This window comes from Gavia stellata, chromosome 16, assembly GCF_030936135.1.
Source record: "Gavia stellata isolate bGavSte3 chromosome 16, bGavSte3.hap2, whole genome shotgun sequence".
Taxonomy (NCBI): domain Eukaryota; kingdom Metazoa; phylum Chordata; class Aves; order Gaviiformes; family Gaviidae; genus Gavia; species Gavia stellata.
In genome coordinates, this window is record NC_082609.1 from 7182639 (window position 1) to 7209102 (window position 26464).

At 60.5% G+C, this 26464-nt stretch overlaps 3 protein-coding genes across 4 annotated transcripts; 2 read left to right on the top strand and 1 right to left on the bottom strand.

Moving 5' to 3' along the window:
* Positions 1 to 211: 211 nt before the first annotated feature.
* Positions 212 to 5197, top strand: LOC104261906 (cationic amino acid transporter 2-like). Its single transcript, XM_059825579.1, has 11 exons — positions 212 to 584; positions 698 to 853; positions 1098 to 1266; positions 1533 to 1669; positions 2024 to 2246; positions 2739 to 2875; positions 3174 to 3276; positions 3382 to 3524; positions 3914 to 4080; positions 4715 to 4823; positions 5043 to 5197. Exons 1-11 carry the CDS (start codon positions 212 to 214, stop codon positions 5195 to 5197), a joined length of 1872 nt encoding a protein of 623 aa, XP_059681562.1.
* Positions 5198 to 6445: 1248 nt separating this feature from the next.
* Positions 6446 to 15669, bottom strand: CCDC69 (coiled-coil domain containing 69). Of its 2 annotated transcripts, none has more exons than XM_059825374.1 (9): positions 15619 to 15669; positions 10413 to 10482; positions 9817 to 9974; positions 9491 to 9566; positions 9229 to 9302; positions 8893 to 8994; positions 8425 to 8544; positions 8093 to 8190; positions 6446 to 7909 (listed from the first exon to the last, which is right to left on the bottom strand). In XM_059825374.1, the coding sequence occupies exons 1-9, from the start codon at positions 15664 to 15666 to the stop codon at positions 7741 to 7743; spliced, it is 915 nt and encodes a 304-aa protein (XP_059681357.1). In that variant the 5' UTR covers positions 15667 to 15669; the 3' UTR covers positions 6446 to 7740. The 2 variants fall into 2 exon arrangements, with proteins under 2 accessions (XP_059681357.1, XP_059681356.1); XM_059825373.1 differs by having other exon boundaries at positions 15574 to 15669.
* A 5253-nt stretch (positions 15670 to 20922) lies between these two features.
* On the top strand, positions 20923 to 25794 carry GM2A (ganglioside GM2 activator). Its single transcript, XM_059825393.1, has 4 exons — positions 20923 to 21039; positions 23116 to 23268; positions 24145 to 24327; positions 24449 to 25794. Exons 1-4 carry the CDS (start codon positions 20923 to 20925, stop codon positions 24602 to 24604), a joined length of 609 nt encoding a protein of 202 aa, XP_059681376.1. The 3' UTR covers positions 24605 to 25794.
* Positions 25795 to 26464: the final 670 nt, after the last annotated feature.

Consider the following 26464-nt stretch of genomic DNA (forward strand, 5'->3'; position numbering starts at 1 on the left):
GAAGGGAAAATCATCAGGGCAAGATGCCGTGGGTGGGACTGGTGGTATGCAGCGGGTGACAGAAAACAGGCAGCACCCAGCGAGTCTGGAAAGCACTGTGTGGATGGTGGGAGCTGCAAGGAAAATGTTCAGGCTGGGTTGGGGTCACATCCTCAGGACGGTGCCCGTGGGGCAGCAGTATCCTCATGCCTGTTGCTTTCCTCTCCTGCAGATGCCGTACTGGGGCTGCCTGCTCTCATTTTCAAAGATGCTTTCTCGCAGAAAGCGAGTCCCGGCCGGCTCAGAGGGCTCCAGCCTTCGCCGCTGCCTCTCCACCATGGACCTCATTGCCTTGGGTGTGGGCAGCACGCTGGGGGCTGGTGTCTACGTCCTGGCAGGGGAAGTGGCTAAGACCAGCTCCGGCCCCAGCATCGTCCTTTCTTTCCTGATTGCAGCCATGGTGTCTGCTCTGGCAGGGCTGTGCTATGCCGAATTCGGGGCCCGCGTGCCCCTGGCTGGGTCTGCCTATCTCTACAGCTATGTGACAGTGGGCGAGCTGTGGGCGTTCATCGCTGGGTGGAATCTGCTGCTGTCCTACGTCATTGGTATAAGGCCCTTTTGATCCCTCCACCTTTGCTTTGCATTGGTGGCTTTGCTGGGTGTCATTCCCAGACCCCACTGGGCCACCATCGCTGCCCCAGCCACTGCTTCTCCCCAGGTACCGCCAGCGTCGCCCGGGCCTGGAGCGCTACCTTTGACCAGCTCCTCGGCAAGAAGATGGGGAGGTTTTTGGGTGCTCACGCAGCTATGAGCTCTGTGGGGCTGGCGGAGCACCCGGATGTGTTTGCCGCTGGGCTGGTAGTCCTGCTAGCAGGTAGGATGCCATGCTCCATCATGTAGGAGGAGCTCCTCACCCCACCATGAGCTCTTCAGGATGGTGCCAACCCCTCTGAGGCTTTGCCAGAGCAAACAATGGGGAATACAAGGGGAATCTGGGGAAATCTGCAAATCCTCCTGATTCTACCACTGTCCCCCCTTTTCCACCCTCTCCAGTAATGTCTACCCTGGGCCTCGTGTCACCCAGGGGGCTTGGCCAGTTTTGCTCTTTTTGTCCCCAGGGCTTCTTTCCTTTGGAGTGAAGGAGTCCACCACAGTCAACAAAGCCTTCACAGCTCTCAACGTGCTTGTCCTGTTCTTCGTCACAGTGAGCGGCTTCATCAAAGGCGACCTAAGCAACTGGAAGCTCGGGGAAGATGACCTGCCATGGGCAGCTGCCCATGAGGCTGGGTATGAGGGGTGCCGCTCTGCCTGTGCTGCCTTCAGAGGGTGATGGGGATGGCTGGGTTATCCCCATAATGCTTTATGCCAAGAAATCCTGCTTTCTCCCATTTCTCCCTGCTCCGCTGGCAATGCATCAAAAAACAAAGTCCTAAGCCCTGCTGGGTTGATGCTGGAGGGGTGAGAAGGTTGGATGAGCTGTTCAGCCTGGCCCCATCCTGGGACCCCGTTGCACTGACCTCTCTGCACTGCCTGACTCTTCCTCCTCCTCCCAGGAACCAGTCCATGGCTGAGAACATGACCGGTGTCTTTGGGGTGGGAGGCTTCATGCCCTACGGTTTCACCGGGACCTTGGCTGGAGCCTCCACCTGTTTTTATGCCTTTGTTGGATTTGACTGCATTGCTACCACGGGTAAGCGAGGTGGGGAGGGATGCTGGCGGGACCCTCCCCTGCAGCCTGGGGGTCTGTGGCAGTGATTCTTCCCACAGCCCCGGGAGCTGGTGTAGGGCTGGGCTGGGAACGGGTACATTGCTGGCTCTGTGCCGCAACCGCTCTCTCCTGCCCTCCACACTCAGAGAAGGCACTGTAAGAGTCCATGTGGCATGACTGGGCTAATCCTGAAGCAGAGACAGTCCCTGTGCCCATAACCCTGGAGCCCAGGAGGTCTAGTGGTCCTTGCTAGAACGCCTCTGTGTCCCCTCTCATGAGGGGGTATGGGACATTAAATGAGTATCTGTTTTTTACAGCTGAGCTTGTCCTCCCCAGGGGAAGAAGTGAGGGACCCACAGAGATCCATCCCCACCGGCATTGTCCTCTCCCTCCTGATCTGCTTCCTTGTGTACTTTGGGGTATCTGCTGCCCTCACCCTGATGATGCCCTACTACCTCCTGGATACCATGAGCCCTCTCCCAGTGGCTTTCGAATACGTTGGCTGGAGCAGTGCAAAGCACGCTGTGGCTGTGGGGTCACTGTGCGCCCTGACGACCAGGTGAGGGGTGGCCCCTGACGGCAGCTCTGTGGCTCAGACCAGGGTTGCACTGGAGCTATAACACATGCAGGAGCTATCCCCAAACCCTTCCTTCTGACTGCCCTGCTTGGCCCAAATCCCTCAGCTCTTCCTCACAAGTCCTGTTGCTCTCAGCCTGGCTCCTCCTGATCATGGAGAGCAACCAAACCCCTTGGCATGCCATTTATAGCGCAAAGTTGGAGGAGTTATGTGTTTGATGGCACCGTGACCGCAGGAGCAGGGTGGGGTGTCTCGGTGTGCACAGGGCTCCCAGTGGCCTGTGGACATCACTTCCCCAATACTGTCCCTCATCTGATGGTGAGGAAGGTGATGGTCTTGTCAGTGTGGTCTTGAGAAGGTTGTGGACCATACAGAGGAATGGGAGCTCCCTTGGCACCTAAGGAGGAGCAAAAGGCAGGATGGTACCCCCCAGATTCCTGCCCTCTTCTCCCCTGTCTGCTTCCCTCTCTGTAGCCTCCTGGGCTCCATGTTCCCCATGCCACGGATCCTGTATGCAATGGCTCGAGATGGGCTCCTCTTCAAACCTCTGGCCAAAGTTAGTCGCCGTCAGTGCCCAGTGGTGGCAACGCTGGTGTCTGGAGGAGTGGCAGGTGGGTGAGCGATTGGGTTACCTCTTACCCTTGAGAAGGGCTTGGTGGATGTCCTCTTTCAGCAGGACAACACAGACCCCCTAGCTTGCCAGTAGTTGTTTGAGCAATATCTCTCTACCCAGAGAGGGGTCTCCTTGCTGTGGGTGAGGACCATTTGGCCTCAGTGCTGTCCCAGACACCAGTTCAGCCTCTCTGAGCTGCCAGGCAGGAGGTGGCAGGATGCTTTGCACTAGTGACCGACACAGCAGCAGTGATGCCAGCTCTGCTGGGAGGCTGAAAGGGCTTCTTGTCCCCACAGCTCTCCTGGCCCTCCTCTTTGACCTGAAAGCCCTGGTTGACATGATGTCCATTGGCACGCTGCTGGCCTACTCGCTGGTGGCTGGCTGTGTGCTGCTGCTCAGGTGAGACTGCTGGGGACGGGGCTCACCCAACTTCTGATGTTGGCCATTCCTGGGACAAGGCACTGGCTTTGGTGCATGCCTTGACATCCGATATCTGCTCCTCAGGTATCGTCCTGGATCCAGTGCTCAGGACACTCCTGCAGGGAAGGTCCCGGCTGTGCAGCTCTGGTGGGACCATGTTGTCCGGCCGCCCCCCCATCCCACCCCATGCTCCTCCGCTGTGGTGGCCTGGGCTCTGACAGCCATAGGTACGCCCGGGAGCGATGGACGGGTTTTATGGTGAGCCAGCGTGGGGGGACCCATGGGGGACATGGCTGCTGTAGCACAGGCTGGCAGGTTCCTGCTGGCTGGAAACCACCCAGCAGTGGGATGCAGGCAGGGTCTGCCTGGCTCCCTCCTGCCCTCTCCCGACTGCCGCACAGCTGGCTGCCCCAACGGGACCTCGGGAAACCTCCCGCTCCCTCCTCTTCCCAGACCGGAGAGAAAAGCTAAACCCATTATGACAAGCCACCCAGCCCTGTCCCCTGGTTGTCCTTTCTCCCTCCCACCATGGCAGCCTGGGTGCTGCACCCCGGGAGAGGGACGTGCCCAGCCCGGGGAAGCGCTGCCCTAACACGCGGCCATGGTCCCTCTGCAGCTGCCCTGGTCTGCGCCGTGAGCTGGGTGAGCACCGCTGGGGTGCCTTGCTTCCGAGCTGGGGGTGCCTGGTGTATCGCCGCTCTGGCTCTGCCTCTCCTGGGGATCCTGGCAGCATCTCTGCTCGTCTGGAGGCAGCCTCAGAGCCGGGAGAGAGCATCCTTCATGGTGAGCACACAGCCCAGCCCTTGGGGACCGTCCTCAGGGAGAAGGACCCGGGGGATGGAGAGGAGGCAAGTGCCGCAGCACCGTGGGGAAAGGGTTACCTTGCATCAGGGGGGTGTTCCCTCTGCCTTAGGTCAGGCAGACCTTTGCTGCATCCACATTGAACAAAGCACTGTTGGAGGCATTGGGCATCTCACGGGGTTTTCTGTAGGGACCATGAGGGCTGCCTGGTTCTTCCCCCATGTCTCGCAAGCCAAAGGGGCACCTCCTGCAGCCCTAACTGAGCCCAGTGCCTGCTGCACGAATCAGAGCTGCTCCTCAGTAAAAAGACACCTGGTCTTGACACCCTGGCTTGGTTTTGGTAGCTGTTTACTGCCTCCCTCAAATCCTGCAGTACCTCCTGCCCCAGTGCAGGACCTGTCAACCAAACCACCCTCCACGAACATCCCTCTCCAGCACATGCTGCAGTCCCAGCTCAGGTCTCTGAGCCTGACAGCCAGGCTGGGCTTCCCCTCACCTGTCAGCAACTAGCCAAACTAGCAAAGACCTGAATTCGGCTGTAAAATCCCTGCCTGTGGGCCAGCCAGTGCCTCCAGGCTAAGGCATGACCCCTTTCCCTTGTGCTTGGTCCCTGCAGGTTCCCTGCCTGCCCTTCCTGCCGCTCCTCAGCATCACCATTAACAGCATCCTGATGGCTCGGCTCAGCGCAGCTGCCTGGCTGCGGTATCTGCTCTGGATGGCCGTCGGTAAGCTCGGCTGCCCTCGAGGTCCTGGAGCCGCTGGCAACCTCTTTGGGTGAAGCATTGGTGGTTTGAGAGCCTGTGGCATTAATGCTGGCAGCAGAGCAGTGGTGGGTGGATGGAGGAGGGATGCTGATGTCCTCTGGGAAGGGCTGAGCACTTTGTGGTTGGGAGGGGAGGGAAGAGAGAGACACCCCCCCACCACCCTATTCTGCCCATTCCCAGGTTTCCTCATTTACTTTGGCTACGGGATCCGGCACAGCGCCGAGAGCCGCTGGCCCGAAGGGGCAGCTCCCTGGGAGCCACCGGGAAGCAGGTCCAGGGAGGTGGCCCCGGAGCCCTGCGGGGCAGCACGGTGCCCACCTGCTCCGGGGCAATAAAAGGAGACGGACTGGATCCTGAGTGCCTGGCTCCCTTCACCCTGTGCCTGGGGGACAAGGAGGCCCCTTGGGCTGAAGGCCCCATCCCGCAGAAGGGCACAGCCCTGCCACGAGCCGCAGGAGCTGTTTTCTCCTGAGTCTGGTGCACCTCCCTGAGCAACCTGAATCCTCACAGCGAGCTCCCTGTCGAAGGAGTTTTGTTTGGAGAGGATAAAGCAGGACAAGTGTTTTTGCTGTTGTTATTGGGTTGTGTTTGGGGGCTTTTTTTGCCTTTGAAACTTCTCCCTGCAGCCCCCCAACTTCCCCCTCTCCCCTCGCCCACCCTGGCTCTCAGCTGCTCACAGCAGAGCGGAGTGGAGGCTTCTCCTGCTGCCCTGACCCTCCACGCTGCTTGGGGCAGACCTGCCTGTCCTCTCCATGACTGCCAAGGTGCTGCCTGGGCTGGGCTTTTTCCTCCCTACCGTAGGCAAGTCCTTTTCTGGTCTTATTTATTCCTCCTCCTCAGTTCCCAGCATTGCCGTTTCCCAGAGCTGGGCACATTCCTCCAGGTCCCACGCAGGATCTGCCTTCGCAGCAGTGGGACATGGTACCAGGTGCCCACAGCAAGATGCCAGACCCCACCAGCCTCATCTCCCTTTGCCCAGAGATCCTGCCCCTTCAACCACAGCTAGGCAGGATTTTCTGGGGCAGCAACCTGCCCCATTTCCCCTGCTTTGGTGCTACAGCACCTGATGTGTCCCCTGCTTTGTTGTGCAAAGCCGGAGGCTGCCCTGCCACCCGTCCCCAGAGCTGTAGGGATGCATGGAGCAGTGGGTGCCCTGGGGGGTGACTGCTCTGACACAACAGGCACCCCCACTTCCCACTCGGGGCAGTCTGTGGAGATGCTCAGGGGAGACCCTGACCCTGCATCCATGTTGCCTTCCTGGCTGCCTCATTCAGCTGATATTTTCCCGATAAGGATTGGCACAAAGGATGGAAGAGGCTGTTGCAGGGGCCGTGCGGGCTTGGCAGGGCTGGGAGGGTCGGAGTCTGCCCTGTGCTGGGAGCCCATTGAAATGAATGAAATGAGGGAAGGAGGAGGAAAGGGGACGGGCAGTGGGGGCCTCCTCTGGGGCTCCCTTCTTGTGGCTTTGTGGTGCCTGCTCCCACCCCTCCCTGTTCTCCCCCTGCCCTAGGGGCAGAGCATGTGGCCCCACTCGGAGATGGTCCTGCAGTGGTCCCCAAAACCACTGACATGGGATTCTTGAGGCTGCTGCTTCTTACAGACTTGTAATTATTACAGCCAGTAGCACGTTGGCCTGGTACGCACACATACATGCACACAACCCCCCCGCCCTGGCTAAACAGCCCCAGGAGGGGACAGGCCAGTGACAGCTCCTGGAGCGGTGACCGTCCCACCACACTCGTGTGCCCAGTGGAAAGTGCTTGTGTGCATCCAGCCCCGAGCTGTGGCTCCACAGCCGTGCTGGCAGCGTCTTCCCTGACGGGGATGTGCTGGCTCGGAGCAGGGAGGGATGTGACCTGCTGGCAGCCACCGCAGAAGCCTGCTCCCCTTTGGGAGGGTGCTCTGCTCCCCAGATGTGCACCCCTGGGCATGCAGCCTCTGGCCTGCTTCAGGGGAGCAGATGAGGCTGGTGGTGCTGCTGATGGGCAGTGGGGACAAGGAGGGCTTGGCATCTGCGTGGCAGTGAGTGGTGGCACGCCTGGGCCGCAGGAACGATTCCTGGGAGCTGTTTGGAGATGGAGGAGGCAATGGGGAGATGAGGGCACGGGTGGGAGCCCTGCCTGGCCCCCCTCCCCAGGGAGCGAGGCAGGTCCTGGGCAGGGGAAGGCCCTGCTTTCACTGGAAATGACAGGAGTGGGTGGCATTGGCTCTGAGCAGGAGGCCGAGCCCCAAAACAGGACAGGTTGACATGGTCTATGGCAAGCGCAGCGCTGGGGGTGGTAGATATACCTGGCTGCACCCATCCCTCCTGCCCTTTGCTGCCGCCCCGTGAGAGCCTCTGTGGCTCAGCACTGGGCTTGGCCATGCGCTTCCCAGGGACGCTCCCCAGGGACTGAGGTACCTCTATACCACCGTGTCCCCACCGCCCTCCTCACCCTCCCGGTGCCTCGTCCCCGAACCATTCCAGTGACTCCCCTGTCTTCCTCACCTCCGTGCCCCTGAGCAGCACTGATGCTGGCTATGCTCAGAGCCAAGTGCTCGGTCAGATCCAGCCCAATGCACGTCTGCGTGTCCTGGCTGAGCCCTTTTACCCCCAGAAAGGCCCCCACAGCCTCCCACCAGAGGAAGGGGTGCAGGGATGGCACAGGGGGGTGGCTGGAGACCGCCTGCAGCCCTGCACGCGCTGGGGAAAGGCAGGCGCAAGTGTCCTGTGAAATGCTCCATTGTCCCAGTCAGACGGGGCCACTCCGAGGGCTCTGCTGCCCCGAGGGCCTGCCCTGGCACCAGGGGCACTTGTGAGAGCAGCCCTGGGCTCTCATGCCTGGAAGAAAGCCCCGACAGCCTCCCCCGGCAGCGCGCGGTGCCGGTCGGCGGTGTGCTACGTGGCGATGAGGGGCACCTCACTGGCAGCGATGGGAAAGGGGGAGCCGTCTCCCCCATTGAGCACGCGGTACAGCAGCTCCTCCTTCTCATGGCGAGCCTGCTCCCGCAGCTGCATCTCCTTCTCCAGCGCCCCGCGGGCGGCCAGGAGCTCTTCCGACAGCTGCCTGCAGGCAAACAGCACGTGCTACCGGAACCGCCAGGCAAAGTGCCCGTGAGCCCCCTCTGCTCCCTGCAAAGCACCCGGTGGCACCGCAGGCTGTGATGTATTCCCCGCGGCCACGTCTGTCCCCATCGGAGGTGCCACCTGCTCACTGGGGAGCCGGTGGGTGCCTGGGACCAGCACTTACCTTGCCATGACCAAGTGGTTCTGGGTGCGAACCTGCAGGTCCTCGTTCTCCTGCTGGAGAGTCTTCACCTTCTCCTCCAGCAGAAGGTTCCTCTCCGCCTGGAAGGGGGGCACGAGGGTGAGGAGGGGGCCAGAAAGCACCTCTGATCTCCCCGCTGCCCCATCTGGGGGGAAAGCTGGCTCCGTGGTATTGCACCCATGTCCCGTCCCCACTCTGAGGGAGGAACCAGTCTCCATCCAGCTCCACTTCAGCTGCAATTTCTGGATGGGATTCAGGTGGGGAGAAGAGATGGAAAGAAGAAAGCCCACCTGCAACCCCCCTTTTGAACCCACCACATTCTCCAGGTTCAGCAGCTTCTTGTCCAGGCCGTGGATGTGCTCGTTCTTCATCTCAATGACGAAGTGTAGGCTCTCCAGCTCCTGCTCCCAGAAGGGGCTGGGGCTCCCGTGCTCCTGCAGGGCACAGGGGATATGGCAGTTGCAGCAGGGTGGGCACTTGGGGCATCTGCTATGGTTCACCCCCCATGCATGACCCCAGTGCTCTCAGCTGGGGCCCTGCATGGCCCAGGATGGGTTTGTACCCACAAGGCACCATGTTCCGCCCATCACTTGTGTTCAAGGGACCCTAACAGCCCATGCACGTCCCAGGGATGGGGCTGTGCTCCCCCCTGCAGCTGTCCTGTGCCCCCCTGGCTCCAGCCCCCCCCCTCCACTCTCAGGGTCCATCCGAGAAACACCCCAGAGCAGGTCCCCTCCCTGACACCCCTCTGCAGAGGCCACCGGTCCTGCATCTCCCTGTACCTGGATGTGCTTCTTGTAGTCTGTGCTCAAAAGCGACTCCTCCACCCGCTTCATCCTCTCCTGGAAGGACTTCAGCTGGGAATTCAGTGCCTGGATCGTCTCCTAGCACAGCCAGGGCAGAAGCAGGATGGGAGATGTCTGGGATTTCTTCCTGAGCGGGAGCACTGCTGGACTACAGCACCCCGATAACCCCAGGGCTGGAGGAGCCTGCGTGGTTCCCGGGCACACCAGGGACAGAGGTGGCCACCGAGGAGCTTGGGGCACCGTGGCAGAGCCAGCAGATGGTCCTCAAGCCCTCCACAAGCACCCCCTCCCCAGGAATTTCTCTGCAGGTACCTGTAAGGCCGCCTGGGACCTGTGGTGGGACTCTGCCAGCAGCAGCTTCTCCTGCTCATGCGCTCTCTGGAGCTCTGCAGGGGGGACATGAGCCATGTGTCACCACTGCGGGGACACCGGGGCAGCAAGCCCCATCTAAGCCCCACAATGCTGTGGAGCAGGGGGCAGCCTCCCCATGACCCCACACAAAGCCAGAGGGGTATCAGCAGTGGGGGGGAGCAGGCAGGGGGGCTGTGGGGAGCCCTGCTGTCTTGGCACGCACCTTGCAGGGTCTCTGTGTGCTCCCTCCTCAGGGCATCAAACTGCTCCTCCAGCTCCAGGTCTTTTCCCTTTTCCACCTGGCAAGCAGGGACACGACAAACCCTAAGTGTCTGACCCTGTGTAAGAGATGCTCTGGCCCTTCTCGCCCCCCGTGACTCATTGCTAGATCCACACCGCTCCAGGCTTCCTAACCCCTTCCTTCTCTGGAAAACGGGAGAGTCCAGGCCAGTGTGTGCCAGGTCCATGACCGCTGCCTGGGAAGTCCTGGCTGGCCACATGCTCCCTGTCCAGCCACTGCCCCCAGCAGCACCCGCCTTTTCGACCGACCTGGATATTAACGTCCTGGGAGATTCTCGCAGTGCCTGCCCAGCCGGCATCCCGCAGCCGCTCCTCCTCCTGGCCTTGGAGGAGTCTCGTGCTCTCTGTCCGCTCCTCTCGCAGCACTGCCTTCTCCTTCCCATCCTCCGGCAACAGGGTGGCATTGGCTGCAATGCAAATGCGGCTGAAACTGCGCCGGCTGCATCCTGCTAACCTGGCTGCTTTGGATGTCCTGGGCAGCCGACCTACCAGTGCGGTGGCCTGGGTTTGGCCCCTGTCCTCTTCCCTCTGGACAAATATTTTCCCTCCCATCTCACTGGTGCAAATTAGCACTAACTGGGATGGCACTGGCAGGCTCAGAGACAACAAAGCTCATTAGACCTCCTGCCCTGGGGATGACCTGTCAGTCAAAGAGGATCGGATGCCATCATCTCTGGGATGCCATCACATCTGCCTGCCTGCACCAGCACCATGTGGAGGCTGCAGCCATCATCCCCATCCTCCCCAGCCCCGGCGCAGGCTGGCTGCCTTGGGGTCTGTCCTACTGCTTTTTAATATCACACTGAGAAAGCACAGCAGGGGGGAGACACACATTTTCTTCTCACCGTTCTCTGTCCTCAAGGCCGTGAGCTCCTGGGAGGCCGGTCCCCTCTGCTGCTGGGCTTTTAGCTGTCTCTGGCAGAGAGAGAGGTGGCTGGAGCAGGGGGGGACAAAGGGGGGCAGGTGGCTGCAGGCAGAGGACACCCTGCAGCCAGGCACCCTGTGCTGAGCGTGCTTCAGCCCTGCTAAAACACGAGTGCTCGAGCAGCAGTGGTCCCTCCCCGACCCCCTGCCCTCTGCCAGCCCCGAGCACCCATGGGTGCACACGCTCCGCCTGACAGGCAGCCCCGAGCTCATGCTGTTTCCTGCACCCTGGCCGCTTTGCCACACAGCATTGCCAGCCACTGGCTGGAAAAACCAAGGAATGCTCACAACCCGCCCTGACATGGTGCTGGTGCAAAATAGGCTCCAGCAGCAAAAATTTTGATGGGGAAGAGCAGGCAGCTCTTGGCAGGGCTCCGGCTATGGCACTTCCTTGCCACCCTCCTCCTGCCCTGTCCCTGCTGCCCCGGGATGCTCAGGTTCAGCCCAGCCCCTGGCACCTTGCAGCACCCCAAACACACCGGCACCTTGCAGCACCCCAAACACACCCCTCTGCCGGTGCTTTACACAGCTGGGCTTTGACACGGCCCGTGCTGGAGCAGGAGCGAGAAATGAAAAATAACCATAAATCAGAGGTGATGCCGACCCCGCGCAGGACTGGCAGCAGGCGAGGGCTGGCGGCGGCACAAGCAATGACCTCAGGAGCACAGGAATGTGCCGCTTGGCCCCGCGTGGTCCCGCACGCTCCCACTGCTGCCGCGGGGCTGATATAACCCAGAGCCAGGAGCTGCCTTCAGCAACACAGCTCCACGGAATGCCTTCCAGCCCTGCATGGGTTTAATTTAGTCACTTGCGGGGGGAGAAGAAAAAAAAAAAAGAGATGAATATATTTTTATCTGTTGCTGAAAGATAGAAGCAAAGCTTGCCTGCTCTCACAGCTCGACCTCCCCAGCGTGGGGCAAATCTTGCCCCTAACGCCCATCACCAGGTCATGCTTCTGGGCAGGAGTGGGGATGCACCGTGGGCGAGGGAATCCACCTGCAGACACGTTGCTGCTCTCCAGCCCCCGGCAAAGCCGCCCCTAAAAATACCGGTCCCTAAAAAAACCAGCCCTGCAGCCTGCAGGGAGCTGGGGACTCCGCTGTGCCAGCTGCACGCCGGCTTGGCCCTGCTGTCACAGCGGCGTGGCCAAATACAGACCAGATTAGGGAGCCTGGCTTGGGAAAAAAGCAAAGCAAACCAAACCAAATGGGCATCCCTGCCTCCGCCTCCCCTGCAGCCCCCCTTCTGAAGCTGGAGGGAAGCGCAGTTGCCAGAGAGAGCAGGAAAACTCTGAGCCTCTGGGAAGCCACGGCTTTATCTTCCCTTCTATGGCGCGAGCGGCCACGGTGTTGAACACGGCCCAGGCAGCGGGGTGAGGAGGCACCAGGCGGTTGGGATTCACAGGGTTTGTCCTCGTTGCCGATACGGCTAACCCTGCAAACGTGGGGTGCCCCGGGATGCTGCCGAGCCCTGGCAGCCCTGCCTGCAAAGGGTCCCCAGGGTATCCAGCCTGCCCCCTGCACCCATCTCATGCTGATATGCATCCCCCTGCTATTTAATGTACCCCGTGTCCTGTGCTGGGTTTTGGAGTCTGATGGGAGGTGGATGGATGAGACAGTCAGGGCTTTGCAAACCCGGGGAACCTCAAAAGCTCACACCCAGGTTTTACTGTGACAAAGCAAAGGTTGTGTGTGGGGACCGTCCTGGCACGGCAGGGTCATGCAGCCCCCAGAGTTTTGGATAATCGGAGCCTTGCCGGGAGTGGGATGCTGGTACCTCCTCCAGAAGTGACCCCCAAACCAAACTGCCTCCGCTGCCCGCGTCCAGCTCAATGGCAAAGGCGATGCCCAAGGACAGAGAGCCCAGGGCCGGTCACCCCTGACCACCCCATAGTATGGGCAATGTCCCCAGTGTGCATCCAGGGTGCTTCACCTTCACCTCTCCCCCGTACCCTAAACCCAGCGGGACGGGGCCTCAGAGCCCCTCGGCCGCTTAAGGACGATGATTTGAGACAACTGCACAGAACGCAGAAATGGTTAAAGGGACCAAGAGGTGTGCCAGCATCCGCAGACAAATCTAAATACCTGCCCCGAGGCTTGAGGCTATGAGCAGACACCCTTCCTGCCTCTAGGAGCAATTAAAATAATGTCCGGAGCTAATCTTACTCCTAACCACTCAATTGTCTTTTGGGATGAGCGTTCCACCGCCAAAGCCAGGGTGAAAAGCAAAATGCAGCTGACAACTAACTGAAATACAGAGGCACCTTCTGTTGCCACTGCCAGAGCAGCACGTGGCACCTGCGTCTCTGGTATCGCCCGATGCATTTTGGAGAGCTGGAAGAAAATCCTGGTATCCACTGTGTCTGAAAGGAGCAGGTTGGGAGTTGCTCTAGCGGGAATGGCTTTGGCCCAGGGAAGAAGCAGCCCGAAACATCCCACAGGTGCAAGCCAACGGCAGCGCTGCTTATCCTGTAAGATCTCAGCATGGGAACCTCTGGCTTCGGCTTTGAGGAGGCTCATGCCAAAAAATACCTTCTAGCTATTAAAAAAAAGTATCCATGTTCTTAGAACTAAATATTTCTAATGGTCTGGAGCAAAACTGTTTAGGGATGGATTAATCTGGATTTCCAGCAGAAACTGAGGCATCTCGGAAGGTGTCAGTGGTGGGGAGCAGCCGCGCAGAGGCAGCCAGCACGGTGCGGGCAGCTGCGGGCAGCTGTGTCGGCTGCAGCCTCTGCTTCAGCCTCTAGCCTGAGGTGGGGTTTTGTACTGTATTTTTCTTCCTCTTTTCCTGTTTTACAAGTATGTTAAGCAATTAAACCATGCAACGTTACCGTCAGAGAACGAAATCACAAAGAAGCAGGAAACAAGCATTTAAATCCCAACTCTGCTCCTGGGGACGAGGTTTTGCTTTGCGGCTGTGGAGAAGGGGGCCAGGATTTGGCTCATGACCCTAAAACCTCCCCAGGACCTGCAGCAGATGCTCACTGCTGCCAGAGCAACGCTGGCGCAGGTCCGTGGGACCTGTCTTCGACTCTGCTGCTGTTTTTCCTCCAACGACGGTTGTGTTACAAGATGGCTATCACCTCTCGTACAGTCAGATCTGTACCACAGACCGTACGCAAACACTTCACGCCGTTGACTGCCCTGAGTTTTGCATCCTGACCTTTCCCTGGCTCCTGCTGCTACATATAGTTCCTATATCTCCAAAATAAATTCACCCCAGCTCTGGAAGGCAGCCAAGCCTCAGCCCTGATCTTTCAGGAAGGCGTCTTGGCCTCTCTCACGCCGGGAGCACAACCGAAGGGCGAGACGTGACCACGAGCAGCCGAGTGCGGGTGGATGGACCTGGAGGGGAAGGGACCCCCTCGAACAGCGCCCACAGCTCAGGGCCGGGCTCTGGCCACGGCACCTGCGCCCATGCCTCCTTATCGCCCTGCTACCCGCAGACGGGTGACGGAAAGGACGAGGCTGCCAAGCCGCCTCCCCCGGGGCACGCAGCGGTGCCTGGTATGCCGTCCGCACACCGGACCCAACCCAGCACAGACTCCCCAAGGTCACCTCCAACCTGGGACCGGCCCCAAAACCCTCTGCAGCCCCCAGCCCCACGACAGCCCCCAGCCCTGTGACGTGCACCTGGAGTCTGCCCGAGCTCGCCCCTGGGGTTTGAGGGCTCCGCTATCTCCAAGCAACCCCAAGAGACCAGCTTTGCAAGTCCACCCATCAGCAGCAGGAGGGTGAAGGTCTCCCACCCCACCTTTTGGTACCCTGGACACGAGAACGTGGGCAGGAGCGGCTCGATACCCGCCCTTACCCCTTTTTGCCGTAAAGGGGATTTTCGGTGCTGCTTTCGGGATTAACTTGCAACTTAGTCACAGCAGCAGGGCTGGTTTATGGGGCACAAATTGTGGTGAGCAGCGCCGCAAGGCTGAGCAGAAGAGCTCAAGAGCGGGCAAGTGCAGGAAGGGAGGCGTCTGTGGGCAAATGACTCTGCCTTAAATTTCTGCATTTCGATAAACGTGCGGCTCTCTACACCTGGGGCCTCGGGGCTGCTGTTTCTCCTTGTCCCATGCCCCTTCTTGCGAGCTCTCAGAGTCACAGACCAGCCCAGAAGTGTCTGATCTTATGACATAGAGAAGAATGGTTTTGTTTTTTTTTTTTCCATGATACAGAGACGCAGCCAAGTGCTGTAAATAAAGGCACTTGCTGGCTCCGGGGCTGTGCAAGCTCTGTGCCTGCTCCCCCCACACATCCCAGCAGCGGGTTGTGCTTTGGCCGCATGGTCCTGGGCGGCTGAGCTCTCACAGCTGCCTCTGCAAAGGGCTGCCCGCGTAGGGGGGCACGCCAGCACCGCGGGGCCTTTCTGACTTTCCTCCTGCCCTTGCCACCCTCCAGCAACCACAACCCACCAACACCAGTATGAACAGCACATCCGACTTCACAAACAAGTCCTGAAGCCGATGGCAGGGCATTAAGGCAGCATGAGCACGTCAAAAAGTAATAATAATTGGCAGCAGATAATTTCTAGACCTTTAACTCGCAGAAGAGCTCTTCGGTGCATAGCAATGGACCGAGATCTGCCGGGGACTTAGACGTTGCCCTGGAGAAGTGTTGCCTTCGGCACAAGGGGGACACACAACTTTTGGGACAAGGGAGGATGCTGTGGGAGGGTGAGAGAGGTCTAGCTGGGGGAACCCATCCCTGTCCTATACGGGACCAGCATTTCCAACAGGCATTGTCACTCCCGATACTGCACCCCTTTAGTACGGGCTTCCCCGTGATGTGGGGGGAGAGCGCGGAGGGGTGCAGGAGGGTGCAGCAGGGCAGGTAGCTGCCAGCTCCCCCCCCCCGATGCCGGTGGGGTCACACGCCGCCGGGGATAGCCGCACTGCCCAGCCCCACCGCTCCCCGGGGCCGGGGGAGACCCATGCCGGGTGCCCCCAGCACACCTCCTCCCCAGCAGTGCGAGCAGGACTCCACGCGAACCGCAGCCCCCCGCGAAGCCGAGCTCCACGCAAACCCCGACAACATGCACCCTCGGTCCCACGCCAGCCCCCACCCCACGCCAGCCCCCACCCCACGCGAAGCCCAGCCCAAGCCCAGCCCAGCGAGCCCCCGCAGCCGCTACCTTGCCGCCGGCGGGGCAGCAGCGCAGGGCGCTGCCGGTGCAGCCCATGGAGCCCCGGCCGGGAGCGCGCTCAGCCGCGGGGCGCGGGGCGCTGCATCCCCCGGCGGGCGGCTTCCGCTGCCCGGCGGGACCGGGCGGGACGGCACGGGACGGGACTGGACGGGACGGGACGAGCCGCCCCAGCGGGGGCTGGCAGGCAGAACAAAATAAAAAAAAAAAAAAAATTAAAAAAAAAAAAAGTCCCCGCAGCTGCTCGCAGGCAGCGCCGGGAGAGGGTGCTCTGCACCCCCGAGCCGCGGGCAGCGCCCCCGGCCGCAGCCTGCCCGCCCCCGGGGCTGGCCCTGGGCGCCCGGCGGGGTTGCTCCGGCCCTGGGGCCCCCCACCCTGGGGTGTCCCCGCCCTGGGCTCGGGGTGCTTCGTCCCAAGGAGGGTAGTGGGAGCCCCCGCCCCGGGAATGCTCTGTCCCTGGGGTGCTCTGCGCCGGGGATGCTCCTGGGTGGGGGGAAAGGGGAGCAGGACCCCTGCACCCGGGGTGCTCCAGAGTGGGTGGAGCGGGGCCCTGGGGCTGGGGTCCAGCCGGAGCAGGGCTGGCTCAGGGGGCTTGCCCTGGCTGAACCCACCCTAGCCCCCTGGAAGAAGGGATGTGAGGGGCAAAGGTAGGATCCATCCCGGCTATTGCCTTCACCCCATGAAGTTTCGGCTGGTGCTGAGGTAGTTGTGTAAAGGTGGTGGTTTTGGGGTGTTTTTTTCTGGCAGGAGCTCTGCTCTGGGGGTAGCTGTGATGGCTGGGGGAGCTTTCGGTGTGGTCCATACTGCCTGGGGGACTGCATCCTGGCAACTCCCCTCTTGAGCATCCCGAACACTCCAAATGCTGGGCCTGGGGTCAGGGTACCCTTTTCCAGGAGCAAATCCTGCACTTCGGAAATGGGTCCCAAAGAGGTAGGGAAACACATGATTTGAAAGTGTCCTGTCTGAAAATTAATGGGAGGAAAGGCAGGTTCCTCCAAATGTTTTGGGTTTGATGATTTTTTTTAAATGCTGTGAAATAATAGACATTTCTAAATGAACACACATTCTGACCTGAAAAATCAACTGTTGCCAACCAGCACTGCTGAAATAGGAGTGTTTCAACCTGGTCACGAGGCTGTGCCCATATGGAAACACTGCCAATTTTTGTCAACAAGTTTCTATTCTGACATTTTCCAAATATCCCCTGGGAGAAGTCCAAGCAGCCCGCAGCTCAGGGGCTGCCAGCACGCTGGCATTTCACTGCTGCTCCGCCACCGCCTGCCCGGCCAGCGAGGGAGCGGAGGTGCGTGGTTGCCCCACCACATGCGACTTGGAGGTGTTTTTTCTGCCCTGGTAACCCTGGGACTGGGGAAATTGTGAAACACCACTTGGGTAGGAGGGTGGGGAAGGTGAGGGGCAGGCCCATGGCTGCCCCGAGTCTCCCAGGGACTGGTGGGACCAGTTGCCTTCGTCCTCTTAGGCAGGTGCTGCTTAACCTGGGTGAAGTTTCATGAGTCACAGCAGCTTCCTGGCACCAGCTCCCACAGCTCAGAAACCACTGAGAGCGTCTCTGTTCTTATCTCCCCCAGCACTTCGTACATCGGGCAAGTCTCCTTCCCTGCCTGAGAGTACTTATTTGGGCTGAGTAGATGCTTTGCGGGATAAAAAGCTCTGTCAGTGCATGGTGCTTGTCTCCACCTCTCCAGGGTTAATTAAAAATCCTGGTCCAGACTTTGGAGACTGAAGACATACAGGGGCAAGCGCAAAAGCACATGCGTATTTCCAGGCTGAATTTGCATCGCTGGGGCCGTGGCTGGGAACAGAAGCAGCTGTGTGGGCAGCTGAAGAGGAGCCTGTCCAGCTGCCATCATGTCTTGCTGGTTCACGAAGCTCCAGCAGTTTGCACGTGTGCTTGTGATAATTTCTGGTTTTACTGGGGGTGCACTGGGATGCCCCTGTGCCACAAAGTGGGGCTCTGGGTAAGGTTTCTCTGGCTAATGATGGAGAAAAACCAGAGGATTTGGTCACGTCAGGCTGAGGCATCAAGCCAGCAAGGCAGAGCTGGGGCTTGGGGATGGGGAAGTGCAGCGAGGCCGGCTCCAGCGCCCCGCTCCCCAGCCCTGCACCCGGCGCTGCCTCTGCGGTCTCTGGCGTGTGGTGCTCGCCACGGCGGCTGCAACCCTGCGCTTCTATAAATCACTAACTTTTGGAGAAGGGACCGCAGCAGGTCACGTTACATCCTTCCTTCGCCCGTGGGCACATCTGCGAGGCTGCCTGCCGGAGGCCCTGCCTGTGCTGCCCCCAAGGTCTCTTATTTTAGCTTGATTTTAGCAATTTCTTGGTTTCTCCAACCTTTCCTGTGCAGGCTGCATGGGATGCATCCCTGCTGGAGAGATCTCCCATCTCAGCCCTGCTTCATCTTCCTCTGCCCTAGTACACTGATGATTTGCTCCCTTTCCAGGGCAGCACTTCAACAGCCAGAGCCTTTTCTGTCCAGCCGCTTTCAAGCAAAGCAGGGGCTTTCCATGGCATTGTAGGGGTGGGATTCATGGCTGCAACAACTCATGCCCCTCTCCCTAACCAGGGGAGCCTGGGGACCCGGAGAGCATGCGGGGCTGGGTCTGCCGGAGGCTGCTCGCAGGGACTGGAGACAACGGGGACCGTGGCAGCAACGGGATTTATTTCTGCCTGTGCAGACAGGAAAGCGGAGGCGGTGTGTGGCAGACCCACCTGGGGCTGCTTCGGCTTGAAGTTTGCCCGTGTGTCTTTTTCAGTGTTATCGCAATCTCTCCCCAGCAACGCCAGCAGCTGGAGAAGTCTCAAGTGTTTTGCCTGAAAAAGCGAGCCTAGGAGGATTTATCTCATGCTCAGCTGAATTGCCGTAAATGGGATAACAGCTGGCTGAATGTCGAGTTAATTTGTACCAATGGTCATTTAAAGTGTTTGCCAAAGCTTATGGATAAGAGAAGTATTTATGCAAGCTGTTAAAGTGTCTCAGCTCTCTCTCCAGTTCCAGCTGGTAAGGACTGGGCAGGATGGGGTGGGTATAAGGTCATGTCGGTGCCAGCACGTGGGATTTCTATCTGGGACCCGGCACTGTGTGATATCTGTGCAGGGTGGTCCCGTAAGTGCAGATGGGGTCATTCATTTTTGTGTTTCTTTTTTTTTATTTCAGAAACCCAGTCTGGGGAAAAAAAAAGGGAGAGAAGATTTTGCTGGAAGGTTTTGGGGCGATGAGCTGGCCTGGGGCGATACCCAGCAGGTTCTGGCAGAGCTCGTGGCACGGGCGGTGGAGAGAGGGTGGTCTGTGGTTGCACTCTTCGGCCCCACACATCATTTTTGCAATCTATTTGCTTTTGTAAATGAGACCTAATGAAGTCATTAATGTTGTCACCCATCTGTGCTGGTTGCTCTTCTTCAATGCAAATCGAAGATGTTTAGCCAGATCTGCTGAGACCTCGTGACTCAGGGTTTGCATGGGCGAGATAGCTTAGAAAACGGTTAGAACTGCAGAGGATCTTGCATGTGGTGGAGCCCAAAAAAAAGTCGCAGACTCCTTTGGTGGGGATTTAGGTCACGCATGCTTCTGTCTTGAGGTAGAGTGATTTCAAGTAATTTCTGCCCCTGCCTGTGTTTTTCCAAGCAAAAAGATGTGGGTTAACCTGTCCTTACAGTCATTTATTCTCTTTTTTTCCCCACAGCAAAATGGAGGGGGGGAAGGATGGGAACGGGAGAGTGAAACCTTCATCCACGCTGGTTGTGAGAAGCAGGAAAGCACGTGGTGCCAGGGGCTTGAGGCGAGGGGCTGTGCTCCTCTCCCGGCCCCAAACATGATGCTCCAGCCTTGCCCACACCTCTCTCTGTGCATCCCCATCCCCATCCCCGTCCCCCAGCTGCTCCAGGGCCTCAAAGTGAAAACTAATGCCAGGGGATAACTTTCCGCCCCACTCCCGGGTGGGAGGAACAGGGCTATTTATTCCTCACCCTTAAGCCTCCGCAGCGGATCAGCGACGCAGTTGTTGCTGCTGACGTGGGGTGGGCAGCAGCATCCCTCACGGCCCCTGCCCGCTCCTGCACCCTGCCTGCACGCTCCCAGCCAGCCTCGCTGCTAAATAAGGATGAAAGGCTAAAAATAGATCTGTGGCAGGGGTTTGGACAAGCTGGGCAACCCTTCCCAGGCCGCGAGCGATCCAGGGAGGCCGGCCAGCGTCAGTGTGTGAGGAAGAGCCGAGCTGCCTGCGGGGAAGGGTCCCACACATGGGTCCTAACTGCTGTGGTGGGGAGGTCTGAGACCTGCCACACTTGTGTCCTGTATGCTCAGTTGGCCCAGCCCCTTCCAGCTTTCCACTGGGAAAAAATATCTGTGCACCAAAATATATGGGGAAAACCATGGTCCTGGGCCATCCGTGATGGTGGGGTACCGTGGGGCCATTCCAGCGCGTCGGGGGGGGCTCAGCAGCTCTGGCTGGAAAATGAGCACCCCAAGGGGGAAAGGTGGAAGAGGGGGGTATTAAATCTGACATGGTGGATAGGTGGGTGGTGGGGTGCTCTGGCAAACAGCCCAGTTGGGGACTGCCTGACACCCGGGTGCCCCCACCCCCCCCGCAGCACACACGGCATCGGGTTCAGGGTCTCAGATTATCTCTGCTCTCCAGCTGCCGCCTGCCCTGTGCCGGGCGCGGGGGGGGCGCGGGGGTCCCGGGTGCCTGCCCGGGGTGGGTGCTGACCCTCCGCACGCCTCGGCCAGCCGGAGCTGGGTGCGAGAAGAGACGCAGGCCTGGGTGGGGGGGCGGGCGGTGGGGAGATGGTCTGGTCTCACCCACCGCAGCTGGGTGGTGTTTGTGGGTGCCCTGGCGTGGTGGGTGCACCTCGGCATCCCGCCCCGGCCCCCCCCGTTCCCTGTGCTGGCAGAGGGAAAGCGCAGCATCCCGTCCCAGCATCCCTGCGACTCCAGTCCTGCGCTTGCCAACACAATCAGGGAGGGGAAAAAAAATGGGAAAAAAAAAAAAAAAAAAAGAGGAAGGGAAGATCTCCGAGCGTACACAGGGGGAGGGAGGGGAATCGGGAGATGGGCCGGGCGCGGAGCTAGCAGGGTGCCGTCCCACCGCACAGCGCGTCCCCATCTCGCCGCCGCCAGCCCCGTCCCGGCCGCGCTGCGGGGAGCCCCGCTCAGGGAGCCACCGGCCGCCTCGCTGCCTCCCGCCGGCCTCTCCTCTCGCTTTCCTCCCCCCCCCGGTGCCTTTCCCCGCCGGCCGCCCCAGCTTTCCGCGGAGATCCCGCCTGGCTGCCGGAGGGATGCTGGGAGCGGCGCTGGCGCTGGCGCTCTGCGCGCTGCAGCTCTGCCCGGCCGCGCTCGGCGGGTCGCAGCCGCAGGTGCTGGTGGAGCGGAGCGGGTCCCGGAGGCTGGGCAAGGTGAGAGACCCCCGAGCCCTCGCCCCGCTCCTCCTTGGGCGGGGAAGGGGCCGAGGAGGCTGCCTGGGGGGGAAGGGGGGCTGGGGGCTCGGTGGAGGGAGCAGCCCGGGCGGTGCAGGGGGGCAGGAAAGCTTTTGCCATCCTGTTGGGTTCTGCAAGAGAGCAAAAGCATTTTGTGTCCCAGAAGGGCGAGTGCGAGGTCTGGTTGTGGGTGCATGTCTGCAGCTGGGCCGGGGGGGAAGGGGATCCCGTACGCCTGAGCGCACCGCGGGAGCGTGGCTGCAGGTTCGGGTTCAGCCTCCGAGCAGGAGGGGACTTCAGTTTTGACAAAGTGTTCTGGACGGAAAGGCCCAGCGGCCTCTCTTCCTTCGTCTGAGCTTTCCCTGCAGCCTCCCAGCACCTCGGCTTTCATTTCTCCTGCTCGTGAGCATTTTCCAGCTCACCAGCTCACGCTGCTGCCGCCTCATTCCCACGCAGCGCTGGGCCGGGCTCATCAACACGCGCTGATTAAGATACAGCTGATTAAGATGCATGACTCTCACGCGGTGTGGAGGGGAATATCTCTATTTTTTTTTTCCAGGAAAGCTGCTATTCCCCCAGGGAAGGGAGAGCCTGTTAGGAATGCTGGAGGGGGCTCTGCAGGGTAGCAGAGGGTCTGTGGCACAGCAATATGCAGCCACACACTGATGTTTAGCTCCCATGGAGACTCTTTGCCTGCAGACCCGCGGGCAAGGGGCTCCCAGCTTTTGCTAAACGTCAGGGAGCAACCTGCCCCTTGCCCCGGCTTGCTCTGAGCCCTGCGTCCTGCCCTGCGCCCCGGGCTGCTCCCGGCTGGCGAGTGGGACAGCGGGACGGGCTGCTCGCCTGCGTGGGCAGCGCTGCACACTGGGGCTGCCGGCTGGCACCAGGTAATACAGCCTCCACCGGTTCTGTGGCTGCTGAGCAGGCAGGGAGAGCCCCATGCCCATGGCACGGGGACACGGGCTGCCCCGGCCAAACCTGCTCGGGGCACGCAGCCCAGGCGTCCTCCTGCCTCCCCGCCGGGAAAAGACCTGCAATTAGTCTGGAGCTTGCTCTGGGAGGGAGCTGGGGCTGGGCTCTCGCCGCCGGCTTGTGGCGGGGTGGCTGTTGCAGGCAAGTGCTGCCGTTCCCCCACCTTTGAACTTGGGTTCTGGGAGCAAAGGGCTCCGCTGCCATTGCCAGCCTGTGGCTTTGCCGGCGGCAGCCAAGGAGGCTGGTGGGACTCCGAGGAAACAGGGGAGATCTCCCAGCATGGCTGCCAGCCCAGCCAGGACACACAAGCGATGTCCCCCCAACCCGGTGACATCCCCTGCATGTGGATTTTCATTATCCCACGGGACAACGCTGCTTCCCTGGCTCATTTGGACTGAACCAGCTCAGGATCAGGCCCATGGGGTATATCAGGCAGGGGATGAGCCCGGCTTATCTGCCCCCCGAGCATAAGCAGAGGTGGAAATGTTAAGCCGTGTTTAAAATGCAACGCCTGAGTGCGATCCCCACTCCTGCATGGGACCAGGTGGCTGGAGCCAGAGGATGAGGGCTCGCAATAGTTGGGCTGGTCCTGGCCAAGCCAGGAGGCTGTGCGGGCCCCCCAGCCCCCCCAGGACACAGCATCCCCCCGGCCAGCGCAGCCGCTGCTGCCCTGCCCTGGTCCTCACTTGCTCTCTCGCCTTCACTCTCACACACCTTGCTTGGTGCCTTTGGCGCTGGCGTGAAGGATGCTTCTCGCCTTGTTCACGTGCAAAGTGTTTGGAGGCTGAACTGAGGCAAGTTTGGAAACTGCAGGCTGGGAGCCCTCTTTGGGTGTAAAGTACGCGCAGGGGGGGCTGGACGGAGTGTTTCTGCAATGACTTTGGGCTTGGAGAGCTGCAACTGCAAGAAATGCAGAGGGAAATATTTATTTGGCATTTGAAGGAGGGCTGAAGGTCATTTTCTGGTTGTGTTTGTGAGCGGATGTTTGGGGGGGGTCGGGGGTCCGGAACTGGGGAAACCTTCTGCAAACCCAAGGCAAGGCTCACCCAGGCTCTTAACTCCTCCCGTCCCTTGGTGCCACAGGTTGGTGGCTTTGCTTGGGAGAACTGCGGTGATGGGAAGGACCCCGTGGTGCTGCAGAGCCTCTCTGTGGCACCCGACCCCATCAGCATCCCGGGGAGCCTGCGTGTCAGCGCGGCCGTCAGCAGCAGCAAGGCCATGGCCTCTCCTCTGAAGGTACGTGCCAGAGATGCCTCCGCAGGATGAGGGAGGGCAGAGCTTCCCGAAACCACCGGCAGTTGGGAAATGCCCAGCAGTGGGTACGGGAACGAGCAGCCCTTGGGGGAATGAGGCACGGAGCGGTGCAGGGCTGAGCCCGCTGGGCTCTGTAAGCCAGGATGGGGCGATGGGCATGGGGAGACCCGTGGTGGGAGCAGACAGCCCCGTGGGAACCTCCTAACCTTGTCCCAGTGGGAGAAACCACCTGAGCTGTGTCGTGGCCTGGGGATGTAATGACTCAGGGAGGGAAGTGAAACCCCAAGTGCCCTGGGTGTTCCCAGCAGTCACTGCAGCACTCGTTTTTTCAGCGGCCAGACCGGGCTGTTCCCTCCAAGGACATGCCACGGCACCTCTGCGGGAGCCCTGGGCTGGCCTGGCTGCTCTGCACCACTTTTTGGGGACTTTTTGGAATGAGACTGAACACGTCTCTCTGCCCAAGGTGCATGGGCTGTCTTGAGCAATGGCACGGTGCCTCTTTGGGGCTGGGACTGTGGGGAGCGTGCCGGGGGAGAGTGGAGGCCGAGCTGCGGGACAGGAGCTGCCGGGTGGTTTTGGGAGTGGGCACCGAGGAGAGGGGAAGGAGCAGGTGTGTGGGGTGCTGGGAGGTGTTTGCTCAAGGGGTCAGCCTGAGGTTGGAGGAACAGAAACCTGCAGGCAGAGAGGAACCGAAAACAGGAGGGGGAGGGGGAGGGCGTGCGGTGGCCCCGTGGACACCCCAAAGAATTGCACGAGCAGGAGCCGAGGGAGATGGGTGGGTGGTGGGGGGGTGGGACAGGCTGGAGGAGCTGTGGGTGCCTGTGCTGGCTGTACTGGTGCCGAACACCTTCTGTCTAGGCGGTGCTGGTGGTGGAGAAGGCACTGGGTGACCTCTGGATCCAGCTGCCCTGCATTGACCAGCTGGGCAGCTGCACCTACAACGATGTCTGCACCATCCTCGACAACCTCATCCCGCCCGGCACGACCTGTCCGGAGCCCCTGCTTACCTATGGCATCCCCTGCCACTGCCCCTTCAAAGCGGTATGCCCAAAACCCCCAGCCAGCGTGATGCCGGCAGCGCTGCTGGGTACCGCTGTGCCCTTCGGTGTGGGGCTGGGGGGGTTCGGCTGACGTCTTGCCTACGTGTCCCCTCTCTCTGCAGGGCTCCTACTCCCTGCCAGCTAGTGACTTCGTCCTGCCCGACGTGGAGCTGCCTGCCTGGATGACCAACGGCAACTACCGCGTCCGGGCGGCTGTCAGCAATGGCGGGGAGGAGCTCGCCTGTGTCAAGCTGTCTTTCTCCCTGCAGTCCCAGTGAGGGGCGGGGGACCGTCCCTCTTCTCCCCACCACCTTGGTCCCCTGTCTGATCCCATCCAGTTGCACCTCATTTCGTCCCACCCTGTCTCTGTGAGGTGCATCCCTCTCTCCCACTGCCAGGAGGAGGCAGCCCCCGTACCCCAGCTCAGTGCCCCCCTCCCCTGCTACAGACAGAAAGGCCCCTCCAGCTGTCCCGCTGTCCCTAATCCCATCACCAGGATGTCCCCTGCCCTGGACAGGGTGGCCATGGAGCTAACCCCAGCCTTTCAGCATGACCTGGGGGTAGTTGTTTTTTACGTAGTTTCTCTTTTTTTTTTCTTAATCCCACCCAGGAAATTTTAGACAAAAACATTCCAGGGAAAAGCAATATTTCTTGGAGCAGTCCATGGGGAGGAGGGAGCATTTGGGAGTGCTGGGGGTAGGCTGGAGGGACGCAGGATTAGCTGCAGAGGGTGTCCTCGCTTGCCCCCACCACCTCTGGCTGAAGCACTAGGCTGTTTTGCAGAAGTGTCCCAAAGTGACCACAGGAGACCTGTCCCCCCATGGCAGCTCTGGGTCTGCCTTTGGCGCATCCCTATCCTACACGTGGGACCAGCTCTGTGACACGAGGCACCGGTGAGGGCACCTCCCTGTGTCCCTGCTGCGACAAACATCACAAGCACAACAGGACTGAAAACCACCCAAACCCCCAATGGATGTTCCCGCTCACGAAGGACCAAGTGGCTGGTGCTGCTCCCAGCAGGAGGAGAGGTGGCTGGACATGGGCTGTGCTCGCTCTGGGGGGACCCACGGCTGTGACGGGCAGCTGGGGCACAGCCTGGCCGAGGATAAGTCCCACTCATCTCATTTTGCCACTGGGACTGAGCCGAGGCAGGGTGCGGCACTGGGACCATCCTTCCCATGCACTGGCAGAGGCACCCCCACCACGTGGAGCAGCATCCCAGACATGGGGTGGACTGGGAGATGACCATGAAGACCAGTAGCCGGGTTTCTATTTGGGGGCCCTGCAGCCCATCTCCTGGTTGTGGCTGGGGGCTGAGGCGTAGACAGGCAGCATCCTTCCTGCCTGCAGCTCCAGGCAGGGCGTGTGTCTGACATCACCCACCTATGCCAAGTCCGCGCAGGGCAGAGGTACAGGTGAGCCACCAGCCACCCGCATCCCTCGCTCCCTTGCTGTCCCTGCCTGCTTACGTTATTCAGCCCCTCCGTAGGGCTGGTCTTCCTCCAAGCACTTTATACGCCTTAACTACTGCCCCGGCGGGAGGTCCTCTGCTGCGCAGACATGCTCCCACCGCCTTTCCGTGCCCTCGACTCGCTCTGTTTCATCTTGCTGCTGGGTCCAACCCGGGTTTGTTTTGCCTGGAGAAGCGCTACCCCTCTCACCCCGATCCCCGCCACTGTGCAGTGCCCGTACCAGGGCGGCATCCTCCTTTCAGGCAGGTACTGCAGGTTCTTAATAAATCTTTTTACCAGGAAGCGGAGCTGGTGCCTCTTGGTGCTGGGGGTGACCTCGGGGTGACATTTGTTTCCCCTGAAGTGGCGGGAGCATGGTTTGGAGCTGGGGGAAGCGCAACTGGTGTCGGGGCTGGGGCGGGGGCAGCGGTGGAGGATGCTGCGACCACGAGAGTTGAGTGTGAGCAGCCCCGAGGACGGCTCCTGTGCAGGGGGTACAGCAGGGAGCTGCAGGCGCTGCTTTGGGACACAGGGACACAGCCCCCCGCCCCCGGGGGGGCACAGCCCACGCTGGGGGTCTCTGGGGGTGTCGCTCATCCCGGTGACCACCTATCTCCCTGACATCTGCCAGGCTGCCTTGCTCTGCAGGCCTTGCCCAAGGAGTAACCCCGCTGGGGGAATGCTCCT

Bases quoted from the DNA above. Each gene is read 5' to 3' on its own strand.
- LOC104261906 (XM_059825579.1), top strand. From the start codon at position 212: ATGCCGTACTGGGGCTGCCTGCTCTCATTTTCAAAGATGCTTTCTCGC. The intron at 2,876-3,173 runs GTGGGTGAGCGA...TTGTCCCCACAG, and splicing joins GGTGTCTGGAGGAGTGGCAG to CTCTCCTGGCCCTCCTCTTT. The intron at 4,081-4,714 runs GTGAGCACACAG...TGGTCCCTGCAG, and splicing joins GGGAGAGAGCATCCTTCATG to GTTCCCTGCCTGCCCTTCCT.
- CCDC69 (XM_059825373.1), bottom strand. From the start codon at position 15,666: ATGGGCTGCACCGGCAGCGCCCTGCGCTGCTGCCCCGCCGGCGGCAAG. The intron at 9,303-9,490 runs GTGCGTGCCAAG...TCCCCCCTGCAG, and splicing joins GCACACAGAGACCCTGCAAG to AGCTCCAGAGAGCGCATGAG. The intron at 7,910-8,092 runs GTAAGTGCTGGT...GTTTGCCTGCAG, and splicing joins AACCACTTGGTCATGGCAAG to GCAGCTGTCGGAAGAGCTCC.
- GM2A (XM_059825393.1), top strand. From the start codon at position 20,923: ATGCTGGGAGCGGCGCTGGCGCTGGCGCTCTGCGCGCTGCAGCTCTGC. The intron at 23,269-24,144 runs GTACGTGCCAGA...CCTTCTGTCTAG, and splicing joins CCATGGCCTCTCCTCTGAAG to GCGGTGCTGGTGGTGGAGAA. The intron at 24,328-24,448 runs GTATGCCCAAAA...CTCTCTCTGCAG, and splicing joins GCCACTGCCCCTTCAAAGCG to GGCTCCTACTCCCTGCCAGC.